Genomic DNA, 17,670 nt, shown 5'->3' with positions numbered 1-17,670 from the left:
CTGAAGCACTGAGAAGTGACTAGTGCATACCTGCCAACTACTCCGGTTTTCCCGTAATTAGTACGGTTTTCATCAACCTATTCCGGATTACGGTTGCAGTGATAAAAAATACGGTTTTTCATTAATTAAATTTTTTTTTTTTTTTTTTAAAGTTTTATTCACGAAATCGCGTAACAACAATCACAATCGACACTGCTTCCCGTAACTTCCTATCGAGCCATTCCGAATGCCATGCGCGAGGCTATTTATAGCACCGCTGCCAAGCACGAGGCCATTGTTTCCAAACGAGCGAACGATCATGGAATCAGCCGGAGAAAAATCGCAAACGAGTCTTAAACCGAAAAGAAAACTGCAGTCATTCCGTGAAGAATATTCAAAAGCCTACCCGGGAATAATTATCCGTTCCAAAAAGGGTGAAAACTACGCGAATTGCACCTTGTGCAGACAAGATTTTTCGATCGGACACGGAGGAATTAGCGATGTAAAAGACCACGATGGGACAAAAAAACACAAGTCTAATGCCGTTGCTAAATTTGGATTTTAGCCACAAAAAGGTAATGACACCAATGTTATCTATTGGAATTGTTTAGTACTGTTATACTGTTAAAAGTGTTTATACTATTTATGCTTTCAAGTCCAAGTTGAAGAGATATCTTGTTAAATGTTGACAGCATAACTACCAAAATACAGAAGTATGTCCTTAATATTTTTGCAGTGCTATTTCTGTTGAAAAGTTAAAATGATTACATAAGAGATGTGATGTGCCACTTTTCAAGTGTCTGATGGCTTAAATTAATTTTCATTAATTTTTCATATTTTGAATTCTTTTGAAAGGCTTACAAAAAAACTACATTTGAATTGTAATTCCATGCTATTGACAGGACTATTAATTTTAATGAAGTTAGCTTACCATGTTTACAGTATGATAATTGTGATAGAAATGTGAATTTTAGGCACAGAATATTTTTTACAATTGAACAAGGCAGTAGATTATACAAGCTTGGACAGAAAGTTAATAATGACACCAATTTTTTTTTTTAATGGAATTGTTTAGTACTGTTTTACCATTTGTTTACTGTAAAAAGTGTCTATACTGTTTATACTTTCAATTAACAAATTGAAGTCTTGTGAAAGGTTGACAGGATAACTGGCATTAACTGTCAAAATAATTTCAAACTATTGAAGTTAGCTTACAGAATAAACATGTCAATCAACCCATATGATTTTTGCTGTAATATTTTTGTTTTGAAAAGTCACTGTGACTGATAGAAAAGTGATGGTTTTAGCAACATTTTAACCTGTCTGAATGCTAATAATAATTTTGCGTCGGGGGGCGAAGGAACCCCCCACCAGGACTTTGTCCTGGACCTACTGGGGCCTGCGGCCCCTGGACCCTGGCTACTAGGTTTTTATGATTTCAAAAGTTGGCAGGTATGCTAGTGGTGTGCTGCAATGCACTGCAAGTGACATGGAGCCTCCCGAAAAATGCTGCTGGCGGAACATCAAATAAATGAATAAAACGTTCGTACACAGAGATGTGGTTTGCACATTTGGGTCAGCCCTAAAGATTGTAAAGTTTGCAAATTGAGGTTCCACTGTAGATTCAAAAATATATAAAAGGGGTTGAGATTGGCCTTGTGTAGGTACGGTATATATGCAAATGTATGTAGTGTTTCCCACAGGACTGCAGTGGGAGGGACAAACAGGAAGCAAATAAAACATTTTAGAGCTTTTATGTTAGAACCTTCGAAAGTCTAACCAAATATAATGAATAAGATGTATCGTTATTTTGTAGTAACCAGTGGCATGGCGTGGGTTGGTTGGTGGAGCGGCCGTGCCAGCAACTTGAAGGTTCCAGGTTCAATCCCCACTTCTGTCATCATAGTCTTTGCCGTTGTGTCCTTGGGCGAGACACTTTACCCACCTGCTCCCAGTGCCATCCACACTGGTTTAATTGTAGCTTAAATATGTAGATACTGGGTTTCACCATTTAAAGCGCTTTGAGTCTCTAGAGAAAAGTGCTATGTAAATATAATTCACTTCACTTCACAACCAAGTCGCTAAGTTCGTAACACTGCTCCTTCCTGCTATGTCTTTTTACTCTCTGGCAGAAGAGGTGCATTTGAGGTAACAATGTCATCTACTGTACGGAGTTGTAATGACAAGCTAGATTGGCAGAGATTACAATGTGTGTATGAGAAGGGCAAACAGGTCGACCTAAATGTATTTGTATGGGTCTATTTATGGTTTATGGAAATCACTGATACACTCTTTGTAATACTGTTCTAAGTCTACTAATAATAATACAAAAAAATGTTAGAATTTAATAAAACTTCATTTTTTTGTTGCTGCAGGTATTTTGTCCTATTTGGCGGACCGTCCACCTCCACAGTACATCCACCCCAGCAGCCTCAACATGGATGGAACCCTATCTGTGTCGAGCAACAACCCCTCAGGTCTTGACCCTTACAGTACAGCAGGCGGCCCACTAGAGCAAGGCCTGGTTTCCATGGACTCAAGGCAGGCCAGCGGGCACGGAGACCTCCACCAGCCTGGGGCTCATGAGCTGGACTCTACAGGGTTAGCAATCGAGTCACGTGTCAGCAGCCCAATGTCGCCAGACAGGATGGGAGAGGAGCTGGCCACCATGGATGGGGTCGGGGTGTCGGACACCCAGCAGCAGCTTGGAGGAGGCAGGCCACATGAGGGCCTCCCTGGGGTGGACTCTTCTGGAGGGGTGATGCCTCTGCATGGACCTGCTGTGCTGGAGCTCCCTGTGGTGATGGAGTCTGACCACATGGGGGGCCGTTTGGGGAATGCAGGCGGAGGAGGCGCAGTGGGACTCGGGGAGCAGCTTCACTCAAACGGTGAGCTCAGCTCTGGTGTCGTTAGTGTGGTGCTCACGAGTTCCATAGGCAACCAGGGTCAGCTTGGCCCCGTATCCCTTCATGGTCACTCTGGGATGGGACTAGATGTTGTAAACGTCTCCCCCATCACCACTGAGGTATCACTGGGTCCAGAAAACAACATGGTGCTCGTCAACTCCAGCTTACAACTTGAGGATTCAACTTCAAACAAAGAGGGAATGGTCGCTGCTTACATTTGTAAGTGTTTAAAAGGCATTCTGGGTGCATTGTTTTTGGTAGTTACATTTTTTGTGCTCAGGGTGCACACTGTGTGAGCGCTCATACACCTCAGACTGCCCAGAGCACGGCCCGGTCACCTTCATCCCAGACACGCCCATTCAAAGCCGGGCTCGCCTCTCTATTCCACGCCCACTGTGCCTGCGCATCTCCGTGGCTGACGAGCCGCTTGGTAAGAGACTAAAACTCCAAATTCACCAGCATAAATGACTATAGCAACCCCTTTTTTTGCTGTTTTTGTAAGGTGTGTTTGCAAGAGACGTCATTCCGGCAAGGACATGCTTCGGCCCTATGGTTGGCCAGCACTGTAGCAACGTGGAGCTCCCTGATTGGCCGGAAAAAGACACACCTCAGATATGGAAGGTCAGCTTAATTTTCAGTGTCAAAAAAAAACAAGATGATTAACTTGTGTGTGTTGCCACAGATGTACCACAACAATGTGCTGGACTTCTACATCGTGACAGCAGATGAGAATGAATGCAACTGGATGATGTTTGTCCACAAAGCAAGGTACTATATAACATACTCGAAATTCAAACAGTAATTTTTTTTATGTAACAAAAGAGGGCTGCAAAATTCTACAAATTCATACGATTTATAAATACATTATTGAATAATATTTTGGCAACTTTAAAAAAATGTTTGACCCTGAAGAAGTACAGTAGAGTAGAACCTCAACTTACGAGCTGAATTGTTTTTTATGACCGAGCTTGTTACTCAAAACACTTCAGAGTTTCCACTAGATTGCCAAAAATACTTCTGGCGGTGGGGGCGTGGTTCGAAAGTCGTGGTCACCATGATTTCATTGTATAATTTGCTATAATGATACTATTTTATTTAAAAAAGCTCAAAAAATGTGTACAAACATTTAAAACCAAATCTGTTAGTATTAATTAGTATTAACATGTATTTTTTATATTGTATCATTTTGCTCTATTCTTAATTGTTGCTGCTTATTATACAATAATTTTTCAAGTGTCTTGAGACTTTTTGTGATTTTTTTTCTTTATTAAAAATGACTAGCGACAAATCCAGCATCTTTTTCTGGATTTATTATAGACTGTACTCATGTTTAGAGACTCATTATTCTGTGCCTCCACGTATCCGATGGAAAACGAGCTGCAACGAGCATGATGTCAGACTTGCTTTATGCTGCTGCTGCATTTGGACTTTCTCTCCTTAAAAGCCGCCACTGTCCTCTATATTTGCACATTTTGTAGATCGCTGTCCACGGGTATAGGTCAGGTGAGTTATATTTAGGTTACGGCCACATCGCAGACATGCTCACTATGCCCCAGACAATCGCGTGCGTCTTGTTTACGTCATCACAACATCCGGATTTTGGCAGCGCTGTTTTAGGGAAGATATGAACATCCTATCAGTCGTCATCAAAGTAAGAGAAGACATTGAATAGCAAACAATTGTTTTATTATGTTCCTAGTTTTTATTTCTTGTTTAGCATTTCGCAATACTGCTGCTCAGTGTTTCACTAAAGTTGGATCTGTTTAGCAGAGCTTCTAAAACGTTTAGCTCATCCTTCTTATATTCAGGATTAAAAATTAAAGGTTCTAGACCAGGGGTCGGCAACCCGCGGCTCCGGAGCCGCATGCGGCTCTTTGATCACTCTGATGCGGCTCAGCTGCATACTTGCCGACCCCCCCGATTTTCCCGGGAGACTTCCGGATTTCAGTGCCTCCCGCAGAAAACTCCCGGGATTAATATTTTCCGATTTTCACCCTTGCAATAATAATAATAAGGGCGTGCCATGATGGTATAGCATTTAGCGCCCTCTACAATCAGCGCGCTAGCCCAGCCTCTTGTTATATGCATCTTCTGCTTGCACACGTAAGTGACAGCAAGGCATACTTGGTCAACAGCCACACAGGTTACACTGACGGTGGCCATACAAAACAACTTTAACACTCTTACTAATAATGCACCACACTTTGAACCAAAACCAAACAAGAATGACAAACACATTTTGGGAGAACATCTGCACCTTAACACAACATAAACACAACAGGACAAATACCCAGAATCCCATGCAGCACTGACTCTTCCGGGCTACACTATACACCCCTGCTACCACCAAACCCCACCCCCACCCCAACCCTGCTCCCTCACACATCAACCCCCCCCCCCCCCCTCTCTGTGCGTCGGTTGAGGTGGGCGGGGTTTGATAGCGGGGGTGTATAATGTAGCCCGGAAGAGTTAGGGCTGCATGGGATTCTGGGTATTTGTTCTGTTGTGTTTATGTTGTGTTACGGTGCGGATGTTCTCCCGAAATGTGTTTGTCATTCTTGTTTGGTGTGGGTTCACAGTGTGGCGCATTATTAGTAAGAGTGTTAAAGTTTTTTATACCGCCACCGTCAGTGTAACCTGTGTGGTTGTTGAACAAGTATGCCTTGCTGTCACTTATATGAGCAAGCAGAAGCCCCATAGAGCGTGTAGTTGGGCCGGCACGCTGGTTGTAGTGGGCGCTAAATGCTGCTGTTAAGCGCCATTCGTATAAAATCCGCGGGGCGCACTAACATTAAATTTTCATATTAAGGTGTGGGCCGCGTGTCTGAGACCCTTGGTTTATACAAAGCACAAAGCAAAAAAAAACTTTGTAAGCAGTGTTATTTCATTTTAAATTTCAAAAGATATTTGTGGCTCCCATTGTTTTCTTTAATTTGTGAAACTGGTCAAAATGGCTCTTTGACTGGTAAAGGTTGCCGACCCCTGTTCTAGACCATCATTTGTCCGAAAGTAATCGTTACTTGCTCCCACAAAGTCTACATGATTTGCATTGTTGTTGGTAGGAAAGGGATCTGCGGTTCCTACCTGAGTCTACGTCACGCGACCGCGTGACTGGCTCATTATCTCTCAAAATGGCTTGGGAATCTCTGTGGGATTGATACTATTTTGATTATTCTTATTTATTCGCAAACTTTGGGAGTCTTTTGGTGGCATACATCAAATGTATATGATAATTGCTTCAAAATAGAGGAAACTTATTTTCCACTCTACTGGCACTTTAAAGAGAAACCCTACACTTGTATCTCAAATCCGCCTTGTCCATTCAAATGAATTGAAAAATATATTTTTTTGCCCCCCACTAAAAAAAACAACACCATAATTTCATACCTGCCAACTACTCCGGTTTTCCCGTAATTAGTACGGTTTTCATCAACCTATTCCGGGTGACGGTTGCAGAGATAAAAAATACGGTTTTTCATTAATTAAAAAAAAATAATTTTTTTTTAAATGCGCGAGGCTATTTATAGCACCGCTGCCAAGCACGAGGCACCTGTTGCCATTGTTTCCAAACGAGCGAACGATCATGGAATCAGCCGGAGAAAAATCGCAAACAAGTCTTAAACCGAAAAGAAAACTGCAGTCATTCCGTAAAGAATATTCAAAAGCCTATCCGGGAATAATTATCCGTTCCAAAAAGGGTGAAAACTACGCGAATTGCACCTTGTGCAGACAAGATTTTTCCATCGGACACGGAGGAATTAGCGATGTAAAAGACCACGTTGGGACAAAAAAACACAAGTCTAATGCCGTTGCTAGCGATACAAGTGGAAAACGTTCAACGTTTTTCGGATTTTAGCCACAAAAAGGTAATGACACCAATGTTATCTATTGGAATTGTTTAGTACTGTTATACTGTTAAAAGTGTTTATACTATTTATGCTTTCAAGTCCAAGTTGAAGAAATCTTGTTAAATGTTGACAGCATAACTACCAAAATACAGAAGTATGTCCTTAATATTTTTGCAGTGCTATTTCTGTTGAAAAGTTCAAATGATTACATTAGAGATGTGATGTGCCACTTTTCAAGTGTCTGATGGCTTAAATTAATTTTCATTAATTTTTCATATTTTGAATTCTTTTGAAAGGCTTACAAAAAAACTACATTTGAATTGTAATTCCATGCTATTGACAGGACTATTCATTTTAATGAAGTTAGCTTACCATGTTTACAGTATGATAATTGTGATAGAAATGTGAATTTTAGGCACAGAATATTTTTTACAATTGAACAAGGCAGTAGATTATACAAGCTTGGACAGAAAGTTAATAATGACACCAATTTTTTTTTTAATGGAATTGTTTAGTACTGTTTTACCATTTGTTGACTGTAAAAAGTGTTTATACTGTTTATACTTTCAATTAACAAATTGAAGTCTTGTGAAAGGTTGACAGGATAACTGGCATTAACTGTCAAAATAATTTCAAACTATTGAAGTTAGCTTACAGAATAAACATGTCAATCAACCCATATGATTTTTGCTGTAATATTTTTGTTTTGAAAAGTCACTGTGACTGATAGAAAAGTGATGGTTTTAGCAACATTTTAACCTGTCTGAATGCTAATAATCATTTTGCGTCGGGGGGCGAAGCCTGAACCCCCCACCAGGACTTTGTCCTGGACCTACCGGGGCCTGCGGCCCCTGGACCCTGGCTACTAGGTTTTTCTGATTTCAAAAGTTGGCAGGTATGTAATTTTAACACGCAACATGCCTTTAAAAACAACAAAATACTTTAGGAATTATTGTTTGAACAACGGGCTTCACGGTGGAAGAGGGGTTAGTGCATCTGCCTCACAATACGAAGGTCCTGAGTAGTCATGGGTTCAATCCCGGGCTCGGGATCTTTCTGTGTGGAGTTTGCATGTTCTCCCCGTGACTGCGTGGGTTCCCTCCGGGTACTCCGGCTTCCTCCCACTTCCAAAGACATGCACCTGGGGATAAGTTGATTGGCAACACTAAATTGGCCCTAGTGTGTGGATGTGAGTGTGAATGTTGTCTGTCTATCTGTGTTGGCCCTGCGATGAGGTGGCGACTTGTCCAGGGTGTACCCCGCCTTCCGCCCGATTGTAGCTGAGATAGGCTCCAGCGCCCCCCGCGACCCCAAAGGGAATAAGCGGTAGAAAATGGATGGATGGATGTTTGAACAACAATACAATAGATAGTACTACCAACAACAACAGCTGCAACTACCGCTTTTTCAACACCATTACTCGCTACTATCCAGGAGTCAAAGTTGTGGACATTGTTAACTTTCCCCCAGCCTTATTGGCCAGCCTTCCTTCTTCGGTAACTCGGCTCCTTGTCCATGTTGGACTTAATGAGACGGCAATATGCCAATTAGAACAGATCAAAAAATATTTATCAGTGTTCTATTGTTTTTGTTAAAATATTTCTTATCCAAAGGTGTTCTTTTTAAATAGCGTGGTACATGTTATAATTGTGAGTGTTTTGAGGAACGAGCGCGTCAAAGAACGAATTAAACTTGTATCCCGAGGTACCACTGCACCGTCATTCAACCAAGCCAAACTGGCTTCAAACATAATGGCACTGTCCCTAAGATCTACTAAGAGAAATTTTATTCCAATTTTGAAGATTTTTTTGCACCCAATTAAGCCATACATTTGGTGCTTTTAGGAATCGTGAAGAGCAGAACCTTGTCGCATACTCTGCCAATGGTAAACTCTTCTTCTGCACAACCGTGGAGATCCACCCAGACCAGGAGCTGCGCCTCTACTACAGCCGAGACTACTGCAGACTGATGGGTGAGACGCAGGTTCCTCTTAGCTGTGTTCTAATTGTGCATTTATGCTTTTTTTCTTTCTTTAGTTTATTTCGAACATGAACACACTTACATCATAATACATCACACAATTTCATATCATTTCATTTTACATCATGCCCGAAAAGGAGTAGGAAGAAGCAAAGCTTATTTAATCCTACCCCTTTCCCACTTCAAGCGTTTACAAATATATAGAATCATTTACTGACCTTTTTATATAATAAAATAACATCTATGAATTAGTATACAACAGTTTTGTAATATGTAATTAATTAATTAATTCAGTCATTATTAACATACTGAGATGAAGAATATCTTATTCTCAATAAGGTTGAAAGTATTTCTCATAATTCTTCTTTTTTGTACTCTGTAAGCACTATTATTTTGAACAACCTCTTAAACTGGATCATATCAGTACAATTTTTAACTTCTTTACTTAATCCATTCCATAATTTAATTCCACATACTGATATGCTAAAAGTTCTAAGTGTTGTACGTGCATATAAATGTTTTAAATTATTTTTTCCTCTAAGGTTATATTTCTCCTCTTTAGTTGAGAAGAATTGTTGTACATTCTTTGGTAGCAGGTTTATAGTTTGCTTTGTACATCATTTTAGCTGTTTGCAATTTTACCAAATCACCAAACTTTAATATTTCTGACTTAATAAATAAAGGGTTTGTGTGTTCTCTATATCCAACATTATGTATTATTCTAACTGATCTTTTTTGTAACACGGTTAGCGAATGTAGCGCACATTTGTAGTTATTTCCCCATATTTCTGCACAATAACTCAGATATGGTAACACTAGCGAGCAGTAGAGAATATGTAGTGATTTTTGGCCCAGGACATATTTTGCTTTATTCATTATTGAAATGTTTTTTGCCACCTTATGTTGTATGTTTTGTATATGAGATTTCCAGTTCATTTGATCATCTATTAATACTCCCAAAAATCTAGTTTCTTTTACCCTTTCTATGTCTACTTCGTCTATTTGTATTTGTGTATGATGCTCTTTTCTACTATTACCAAATAGCATTATTTTACTTTTACTGAGATTCAAAGATAGTCTGTTTTTGTCAAACCATCTTTTTAATTTGTTCATTTCTTCTGTTATTATTTGTATTATCTTCTGTGTGCTCTCTCCTGAACAGAAAGCAGTTGTGTCGTCTGCAAATAAAACCACCTTTAAGTCCTTCGTAACCTTACAAATGTCGTTTATATAAAGATTGAACAATCTTGGTCCCAGTATTGACCCCTGGGGTACACCACAGGATATATCTAGCCGTGTTGACATATTTTCACCCATCTTTACATATTGCTTCCTGTTGGTTAAATAACTTCTTACCCAATTCAATACCAAACCTCTGATGCCATATCGTTCTAATTTTCGTATTAATATATCATGATTAATTGTGTCAAATGCTTTTGTTAAGTCCATGAATACTGCGGCCGCACATTCTTTACCATCTATTGCATTGGTAATTAATGCTGAGCCCATCATTTTTATATCCAGGTGTTCCTCCTTTGCCTGAGACCCAGCTCTGCCAGTGCGGCAAAGACTGCTCCTCCTTTTCTGACCTCAAACCTCACATGAGTGGCCATAGCCAGCCCCCACACAGCCACAGCCCAACACAGCAGGAGCAACCGCCTCAACAACAACAGCAGCAGCAGCAGCATGAGAAGCTAACCAACGGGACCTCAAGCTCTTCTTCCTCCTCTCCGTGGCCCGGCCACACGGCAGCACAGACTAACGGCGACAACTGCAACAGGAGTGACAATAATCAGAATAGCACTACTATTACTACTACTACAACTACTACTACTACGACCACCTCAAGAACAAACTCAAAGAGTCAGGTGCGGGAGAAGAAGTTCAAGTGCAGCATGTGTTCCCGAGCTTTCATTACGTCCACCAAACTCAACGTGCACTTCATGGGTCACGTGGGCATGAAGCCTCATAAGTGTGAATACTGCAGCAAGGCTTTTAGCGATCCAAGCAACCTCAGGATGCACCTCAAAATTCACACAGGTATGACACGCTTGCATGAGGAAATCCTGTCCTGTGGGATACATGGTGCTGGTCTGCAGCTGCAATCAAAATGAATATTGTAACGCAGCTATTAGCTCCATCTACATTCACGTTCCCCGCCTCTCGGTGAGAGTTGTGGTCGCTCACAGAGTTGACTTCACTCAACTCTGACAAAGACCTTTGAAAGCAGGGGTGTCCCAAATGCAGAATAAAATTATACAAAAATAAACCCAGCAACAATGGGGGAAAATACATTTTAAAAAATAGTTAACCAGTGCACACAAAGATATGATGCGCTGTAAAAATAGTTTCAAGATAGCCATCCTACGTCTTAGCTTTATGTAATGATTGGCAAATAGTTGTCGAGCAACTTTTATCATAATTGTTTTCTTCTGTGTGCCTTTATACTTTAGTTGTACTCTTCCGATGTGTTGCCAAGCTTAATTTTATTTTTTCATGATGTCGGGGGACAGTGTCCCAATACGTTTGTCAAGTTTGAGAAGTGTCCCAAAACTTTTGTCAAGTGTAAGTGTCCCAATACTTTTGTTCAGTGGTAGTCCTTAGTGTCCGAATACTTTTGTCCAGTGGTAGTCATAAGTGTCCCAATACTTTTGTCCAGTGGTAGTCCTAAGTGTCCCAATACTTTTGTCAAGTTTTAGTCCCAAGTGTCCCAATACTTTTGTCCAGTGTAAGTGTCCCAATACTTTTGTCCAGTTGCCCAATACTTTTGTTCAGTGGTAGTAGTAAGTGTCCCAATACTTTTGTCAAGTTGTAGTCCCAAGTGTCCCAATACTTTTGTAAAGTGGTAGTCATAAGTGTCCCAATACTTTTGTCTACTTTTAGTCCGAAGTGTCCCAATACTTTTGTTTAGTGTACCTACCTTGTCTGCATTGTGTGGGCACGCTGGTGCTTCCTGCTTTTAAGCAGCCATCTTGAGAAAACAGCAGCGCAGCAGCATCAGCGCAGCGGTTCTTTGAAGGCTCATAAAATCAAAACCGGAGCAGTTAGAAACATTCTTTCGATAACTTTTATTTGGAAGGGTTCAATCTCTCTCCTGTGTAAGTTTTAAGCTGAAACAACAAACGCGCTCAGAGGAGATAATGTTTGAAGAGAAGTGACCGGTTTATAAAAAAATGTTGTTTTGAAGGGGAAATTGCAAACTTCCTGTTGATTGTTGCTGAGGGTTGTCAATCCATGAAATGTAGGTCTAAGTGAGACCTACATAGAGGTTTTTGTTTCATGTCTCTCCGACTTTCCCAGTGGGAGTTACAGGCAGTTTTGTCATTTTTTTCTTCCGAGGAGCAGTTTTTTGTGCATTTTATTCAAAATTGCGCTAAAGCGCAATTTTGAGATTTGGGGTTAGGTTTTTTTATTAGATCACAATTTTTGCCAGTCCTGATGTGTGTGTTCAGTTTGGTGAGTTTTGGAGCATGTTAAGAGGGTGAAAATACAGCTCAAAGAGGCAAAATTGACTGTGTTTAGTACTTTTTTGTCTTGAAGGGGGAATTGCCAACTTCCTGTTGATTTTTGCCCGAGGATATACAATTATGAAAACTAGGTCTAAGTCAGACCTACATAGAGGTTTTTGTTTCATGTCTCTTCGACCTTCCTAGTGGGAGTTACAGGCAGTCTAGTTTTTTTTTTCCTAGGGGGCGCTAGAGCGCAATTTTGAGTTTTGAGGTTTGGTTTTTTGATAAAAAGTTTTGCCGTATATTACTGATGTGTGTGTAAAATTTGGTGAGTTTCGAAGTATCTTAAGGGGGTCAAATTACAGCGCAAAGTTGCGGAAGAATAATAATAATAAAACCTTACAAATTCAATAGGTCCTTATGTCCCATTGCATAAGAACTCCCTTTGGGAGTCCTTATGCAATGGGCCATGCGGGCCCTAAAAATTAGCTGAGGGCAACAAGTGGGCCCTGGGTCGCACTATAGACACACACACAGTTTATTTCATGGTACTGGTAAATAATCAAAATGTACTAAGATAAATAATACATATATAAATACAATAGATAAATCAAGGGAGGACAGTTTAAGGAATTCAAAAAGATTATTGTACATTTTTTCGTACGTGCAAATCGAGATAACATTTCTCTCTCACCCGGCACTAAATATTCAATTGTTTTTAATGAAATATTATCAACAAATGGAATAAAATTAATGAATATTGTACTCTAAAATATACTTGTATAAAGGCAAGGCAGGTTTATTTATTGAGCATAATTTATATGCAAGTTAATTCAAAGTGCTTTACAGATGCATAAAATTACAAGAAAACACATAAAAATCATTAATAATTCAAATCAAAGCGGTAGAAAATGGATTGATGGATGGAGTGTCGATAAAATACTTTCATTTGTAATATGCGCGGCAAAAAAAAAAAAGTATGTTTAGCTTGAATTTGTACATTGCCAAAGTCGAGGCCTGTATAATATATATAAATATATAATATTTGAAAAAAACACTATTATTAATTTTCGGACATTTTGAATTCTTGCAAATGTAACCATGTCATGTTCCTTAATGTAACTTATTAAGCTTACCTGGAACAAATTAACCATACCATTGGTTATTATTACGACCCTTCTTTTAGGAGGGGAGAGTTCACCCAGATCCATTTATATAAATGCTGTCTAAAATGATGAGAGGTGACTAGAATTGAAGTTTAATAACTAATTCTACAAAACCGGAGCAAGTACAAACAATAACACCGCAGCTGTGGGAGAGAGTCAGGCTATCTAAAGGTCGAAGCAATCTCTCAAACATTGACCTTTGAAGACGTGGCTTTTTGGGAACATCCATCATGAAGCAAAAACCTCCCTCTTCATGGGCGTAAAACAGCCTTTGACCTTCCCCTAGCTCAATGAGCCTGCTCCATGTACACGACCACCGCTTTGTAAACAAAAGACAAAAATAAGCAGGCTTTGCTACACATCTTAAAATAAAGCTCTGCCAGTCATTTAGAGACATGGGTGCTGTACGTTACATCATGTTGTTTTTATTCAGGGAATAGGCTAACCTACCTAAATGTTGCTGTTAAAATGTAGAAAAAATAAATAAAAAAGCAGGCTTCGCTACATATCTTAATCTAAAGAAAGCACTGCCAACTCTGTCAGTCATCTACATGTGTGGATGTTGTAATTCACATCAATTTGTTATTCAGGCGACAGGAGCATGACGTTGCTGTTAAAACTGTACTGTAGGGAGAAATTTACTTCACTATACAAACCTTTATATTTACAAACTCTGTTTAAGAACTAAGTTTGTTCCACTGTACTATTATTTGCAATATATATATATTGTTTTCTCTTGTAATATTTACTTTGTTTACATTGATAGCCCCAGGCTTGTACTTGCCGATATGTTTTAAAAAGAGGATGAAAGATGTTTATAGAATATTTCATTCCTAATCCTGAAGGTGGAATTGACTACATCATACCATCAGAAATTTCATGGTAAAAACGTCCTTTAAAATGTGCAAAATGTCTAACTTTCTAACAGTGGCCTAGTGGTTAGAGTGTCCGCCCTGAGATCGGTAGGTTGTGAGTTCAAACCCCGGCCGAGTCATACTAAAGACTAAAAAAAATCGGACCCATTACCTCCCTGCTTGACACTCAGCATCAGGGGTTGGAATTGGGGGTTAAATAACCAAAAATGATTCTCGGGCGCGGCCACCGCTGCTGCCCACTGCTCCCCTCACCTCCCAGGTGGTGAACAAGGGGATGGGTCAAATGCAGAGGACAAATTTCACCACACCTAGTGTGTGTGTGACAATCATTGGTACTTTAACTTTAACTTAACTAAAGATGGTGTCCTCCTGTCCCACTCATTAATGTCATGTGATATCTGGACAAGTGCAAAGTTCAAGTGTATCTGTAAAACGTTGAGAAAGTGCAAAATAGCACTTGTTGGAGACACACACCCAGCTATTTTGCTTAATGGGGGAAAATATTCCTCTAACATTATTCTAAAAATACATTTTACATATACAGGTAAAAGCCAGTAAATTAGAATATTTTGAAAAACTTGATTTATTTCAGTAATTGCATTCAAAAGGTGTAACTTGTACATTATATTTATTCATTGCACACAGACTGATGCATTCAAATGTTTATTTCATTTAATTTTGATGATTTGAAGTGGCAACAAATGAAAATCCAAAATTCCGTGTGTCACAAAATTAGAATATTACTTAAGGCTAATACAAAAAAGGGATTTTTAGAAATGTTGGCCAACTGAAAAGTATGAAAATGAAAAATATGAGCATGTACAATACTCAATACTTGGTTGGAGCTCCTTTTGCCTCAATTACTGCGTTAATGCGGCGTGGCATGGAGTCGATGAGTTTCTGGCACTGCTCAGGTGTTATGAGAGCCCAGGTTGCTCTGATAGTGGCCTTCAACTCTTCTGCGTTTTTGGGTCTGGCATTCTGCATCTTCCTTTTCACAATACCCCACAGATTTTCTATGGGGCTGATGGTGGAAACTTTACACTAGACTTCAGGCAACGTGGATCCTGTGCCTCTCCTGTCTTCCTCCAGACTCTGGGACCTCGATTTCCAAAGGAAATGCAAAATTTGCATGGTTGGGTGATGGTTTGGGGTGCCATGTCATCTGCTGGTGTCGGTCTACTCTGTTTCCTGAGATCCAGGGTCAACGCAGCCGTCTACCAGCAAGTTTTAGAGCACTTCATGCTTCCTGCTGCTGACCTGCTCTATGGAGATGGAGATTTCAAGTTCCAACAGGACTTGGCGCCTGCACACAGCGCAAAATCTACCCGTGCCTGGTTTACGGACCATGGTATTTCTGTACTAAATTGGCCCGCCAACTCCCCTGACCTTAGCCCCATAGAAAATCTGTGGGGTATTGTGAAAAGGAAGATGCAGAATGCCAGACCCAAAAACGCAGAAGAGTTGAAGGCCACTATCAGAGCAACCTGGGCTCTCATAACACCTGAGCAGTGCCAGAAACTCATCGACTCCATGCCACGCCGCATTAACGCAGTAATTGAGGCAAAAGGAGCTCCAACCAAGTATCGAGTATTGTACATGCTCATATTTTTCATTTTCATACTTTTCAGTTGGCCAACATTTCTAAAAATCCCTTTTTTGTATTAGCCTTAAGTAATATTCTAATTTTGTGACACACGGAATTTTGGATTTTCATTTGTTGCCACTTCAAATCATCAAAATTAAATGAAATAAACATTTGAATGCATCAGTCTGTGTGCAATGAATAAATATAATGTACAAGTTACACCTTTTGAATGCAATTACTGAAATAAATCAAGTTTTTCAAAATATTCTAATTTACTGGCTTTTACCTGTAAAAGCCTCCTATACAAAATGTATGCTGAGTCATTTTTTTCTCTTGCCACCATCAGGTCAGAAGAACTACAGATGCACGGTGTGCGAGAAGTCGTTCACGCAGAAATCCCACGTGGCGTCACACATGCTCATACACACCGGCGCTGAGAAGCTCAAGTGCGACCTGTGCGAGCGGACCTTCATCAGAAAACAGGACCTGAACCAGCACATGTTGTCTCACACGCAGTACGTCACCTCTTTCGCACTCGAAAACAACTTCGCTGATTGTCATTGGTACGTGTTGCTTCCGTTCCAGCGAGCGTCGCATCCAGTGCCCCAAGTGCAACAAGCATTTCATGAAGACCAACCACCTGAAGAAGCACATGAACTCCCACGAGGGTCGCAGAGACTTTGTCTGCGAGAAGTGCCACAAGGCCTTCCTCACCAAATACCACCTCACTCGACACCTGAAGATATGCAAAGGGCCCAAGGCGGAGCGCTCGTCCCGCAAGGAGCAACGCGAAGAGGAGGAGGAGGAGGAGGAAGAAGAGGAGGAGGAAGAGGAAGAAACGGACGGTAGAGGAAGCGCCGAAAGACTCATGGACTCTGGCAGGAGTGAAGACTGTTGTTTAGATGTTGGAGGATACAACTCTGAAAAGTCCCTGTCACCTCCTCATTAATGTTAAATTATTCACACACAATACCTTAGACCAGGGGTCGTCAACCCAAAATGTTGAAAGAGCCATATTGGACCAAAAATACAAAAACAAATCTGTCTGGAGCCGCAAAAAAATTAAAGACATACTGTACAGATAGTGTGTCATGGAATTAAGAGGACTTAAAGGAAACTAAATGAGCTCAAATATAGCTACAAATGAGGCATAATGATGCAATATGTACATATAGCTAGCCTAATTAGCCTGTTAGCATCGATTAGCTTGCAGTCATGCAGTGACCAAATATGTCTGATTAGCACTCCACACAAGTCAATAACATCAACAAAACTCACCTTTCATGCACAACCTTAAAAGTTTGGGGGACAAAATGAGACAGAAAAAGAAGTGGCATAAAACACGTCCTAGAAAGTCGGAGAAAGTTATACTTGTAAACAAACTACGGTGTGTTCAAGGACCGCCAAAATTAGTAGGACAAAACGGCGCTCGCCAAATACTCGAATCAGTGAAGCATGTTTAATATAAACAGTGTGCTTTGTAACAATTAGGGAGGTTTGTGTCATGTTTGTCCTCCTACAGAAACCATATTAAAACAAAAATATATTTTTCCATTTTTCATACATTTTTTGAAAAAGCTCCAGAGAGCCACTAAGGCGGCGCTAAAGAGCCGCATGCGGCTCGAGAGCCGCGGGTTGCCGACCCCTGCCTTAGACTAATATTTACCTCCGCTTGTTGCATACATTTGCCAGCATGTTGGATTTTACATTTATATTTTATCTTAAGCATATCAGAGCTGCTAAAATATTTTTGTATTACAAGAAAATGTACATCTTAAGTTGGATTGTATTTCATTTCCTTTTTACTCATTTAACTGGTGAGCGATGTGTAATTATTAGAGATGCGCGGTTTGCGGGCACAACCGCGGAGTCCGCGGAT

The 17,670-nt window shown here is 40.2% G+C and overlaps 1 protein-coding gene across 2 annotated transcripts in view; it reads left to right on the top strand.

Moving 5' to 3' along the window:
• The window catches only part of prdm4 (PR domain containing 4), a 28,047-nt gene extending 10,478 nt beyond the window's left edge, over positions 1-17,569 (top strand). For both annotated transcript variants that reach the window (XM_061961365.2, XM_061961366.2), the window contains exons 5-12: positions 2,355-3,104; positions 3,166-3,315; positions 3,388-3,506; positions 3,568-3,653; positions 8,578-8,705; positions 10,238-10,753; positions 16,138-16,306; positions 16,377-17,569. In XM_061961365.2, coding sequence (XP_061817349.1) covers positions 2,355-3,104; positions 3,166-3,315; positions 3,388-3,506; positions 3,568-3,653; positions 8,578-8,705; positions 10,238-10,753; positions 16,138-16,306; positions 16,377-16,740 — 2,282 coding nt within the window. In that variant the 3' untranslated portion in view covers positions 16,741-17,569. The remainder of the gene's footprint in view (positions 1-2,354; positions 3,105-3,165; positions 3,316-3,387; positions 3,507-3,567; positions 3,654-8,577; positions 8,706-10,237; positions 10,754-16,137; positions 16,307-16,376) is intronic.
• The last annotated feature ends 101 nt before the right edge of the window (positions 17,570-17,670 follow it).

The sequence above is a fragment of the Nerophis lumbriciformis genome, linkage group LG05 (genome assembly GCF_033978685.3).
Source record: "Nerophis lumbriciformis linkage group LG05, RoL_Nlum_v2.1, whole genome shotgun sequence".
Lineage (NCBI taxonomy): Eukaryota > Metazoa > Chordata > Actinopteri > Syngnathiformes > Syngnathidae > Nerophis > Nerophis lumbriciformis.
The sequence above is the reverse complement of the archived record's forward strand: the minus strand, read 5'-3'. Positions and strand labels throughout refer to the sequence as shown.